This window comes from Chrysochloris asiatica, unplaced genomic scaffold (genome assembly GCF_000296735.1).
Source record: "Chrysochloris asiatica unplaced genomic scaffold, ChrAsi1.0 scaffold00035, whole genome shotgun sequence".
NCBI lineage: Eukaryota > Metazoa > Chordata > Mammalia > Afrosoricida > Chrysochloridae > Chrysochloris > Chrysochloris asiatica.
In genome coordinates this window covers 8,171,062-8,172,749 of record NW_006408553.1, presented here as the reverse complement: position 1 = coordinate 8,172,749, position 1,688 = coordinate 8,171,062, and the positions used below count along the sequence as shown (strand labels likewise).

At 43.1% G+C, this 1,688-nt stretch overlaps 1 protein-coding gene across 1 annotated transcript in view; it reads right to left on the bottom strand.

Annotated features, from left to right (window-relative positions):
- LOC102828621 (M-phase inducer phosphatase 3-like) overlaps positions 1-1,190 on the bottom strand; it is a 12,537-nt gene extending 11,347 nt beyond the window's left edge. The window contains exons 1-3 of the mRNA XM_006859986.1: positions 998-1,190; positions 849-893; positions 69-724 (exon numbers count right to left, since the gene is read on the bottom strand). Coding sequence (XP_006860048.1) covers positions 69-724; positions 849-893; positions 998-1,190 — 894 coding nt within the window. The remainder of the gene's footprint in view (positions 1-68; positions 725-848; positions 894-997) is intronic.
- Between the last annotated feature and the right edge of the window lie 498 nt (positions 1,191-1,688).

The following is a 1,688-nucleotide window of genomic DNA, read 5'->3' as shown; positions in this document are numbered from 1 at the left end:
TGTTCTTATAGTTTTGTTTTGTTACCAATTCTTCTTTCTGTTGATTTAATTCAGGGAGGTGCTGCCACGTATGTCAATCTGAATTCACAGTGGAACACGATGATTATTCTCTTCTGGGTGTCCAGAGGGACAACGGGCTTCTTCAGAAAGAAGTTATATAGTTCTTCCTGACTATATAAGTTTAAGGCTCCCTGGATATGTCCTCCCAGGTACTCATATGGATAGCAGCAATCAATGATATAAAACTTCTCAATCAGACCCTGGTACTTCCCCAAAAGTATGGCAGCCACCGTTTCTGGGTTGATGTACTTCAGATCTTGGTGTTTCCCTGACACGGTTGGCAGTGCACATACCTTGGAGAAATCACTAATCAGATGTCCCTGGTTAGAATCTTCCTCCATCATTTGAGTAACACTAATGTCACACAGAGAGACAGTCTTCTTTAGACCTAAGCCCTGATCTGGCATTAGGTTGTCCTTGAATTCTACCATCTGTTTCAGTCTTGGCCTGTTCAAATTCTCTGGCATCGAAGGAGACCGATATAGGTAGCTTCTGTTCAGAGATGCCTTGACATCTTCTTGATCTTCCAGTGAAAACTCCATCAAATCATGTGAAATATCTTCTATCTGGAATTCTAGTTTTGGATTTTCATTCCGTTTTGGAAGTATAGTAATGGGACTGCCCAAATCTGTCATTTCATTTTCCAATAAGTTTCTATTGTCATTTTTTTTATTTGTAGATGAATTACACACTGCAGCTTTCTTTCTGTGACCATGGTCCAAAGAATTCGGAGTGCTACACATCAGTTGTGCTGGGCTGCCTTTTATAAGATGCTGATGATGATTCACCCCAACTAACTGTATTTCTTGCAGTCCTGATGAATCCAAATGACCGGTTTCACCAGAGTCTGCAGAAGTGGTAAGCTGAGTGGAAGGCATGGTAGACATCTCCACATTGCTAAGATTCGAAAGATCAAGGCAACATTTTGGGGTTCCGCCAGAAAAAATGCTTAAGTTTCGAGAATCACCAAAAACTTTGTTCATTGGAGTTCTAGGGAGATCTGGATAAACGGTAAATGAAGTTTCTCTTTCCAGCAGCCGGTTTAGCCTCTTCCTCCTACTGGATCTAAAATTGGGCCCTGAGCCAGAGCTTCCCTCCTCTTTTGTGGATGAGAAGAGATTTGTAGACATGGTCTCCGAGTGCTCACCAAGAAAATATAAAACCGAGAGAGGCAACGCAGAACTTTAAAGATGGAATGAACAAGCTTTGACTTGTTCACGAATCCTGACAGGAACTCGGGTCTTCGATTCGCGATGCCTATCAGATCAGCAGGACTGTTGTTTGCAGGGGCCCGGGTTGGACCCGCAGAAGACTCCGTGGCGTACTCGGCTTCGGACCTAGCTCAGGTTTGAGGTCTGAGCCTTGCCTTCACAAGGAAGGGATCAGACACAGCGAAGCCTCGAGCAAAATTACAGGGAAAAAACAATCTGGGAAAAGATAATTAACCAGACTAATATTTTCCTTCTCGGTTGGATTGATCAGGGTCGGGTTTTTCAGCTTCTCGCGGTAAACGGTGGAAGTTATAGTCTCAAAGTTAAAATATCAACAGACACAGGCCTTGACCATTCAAACCTTCCGCCCTCCCAATAACCTATCCCTGCACATAAGTTTTTAATTTTTGGTCCAGT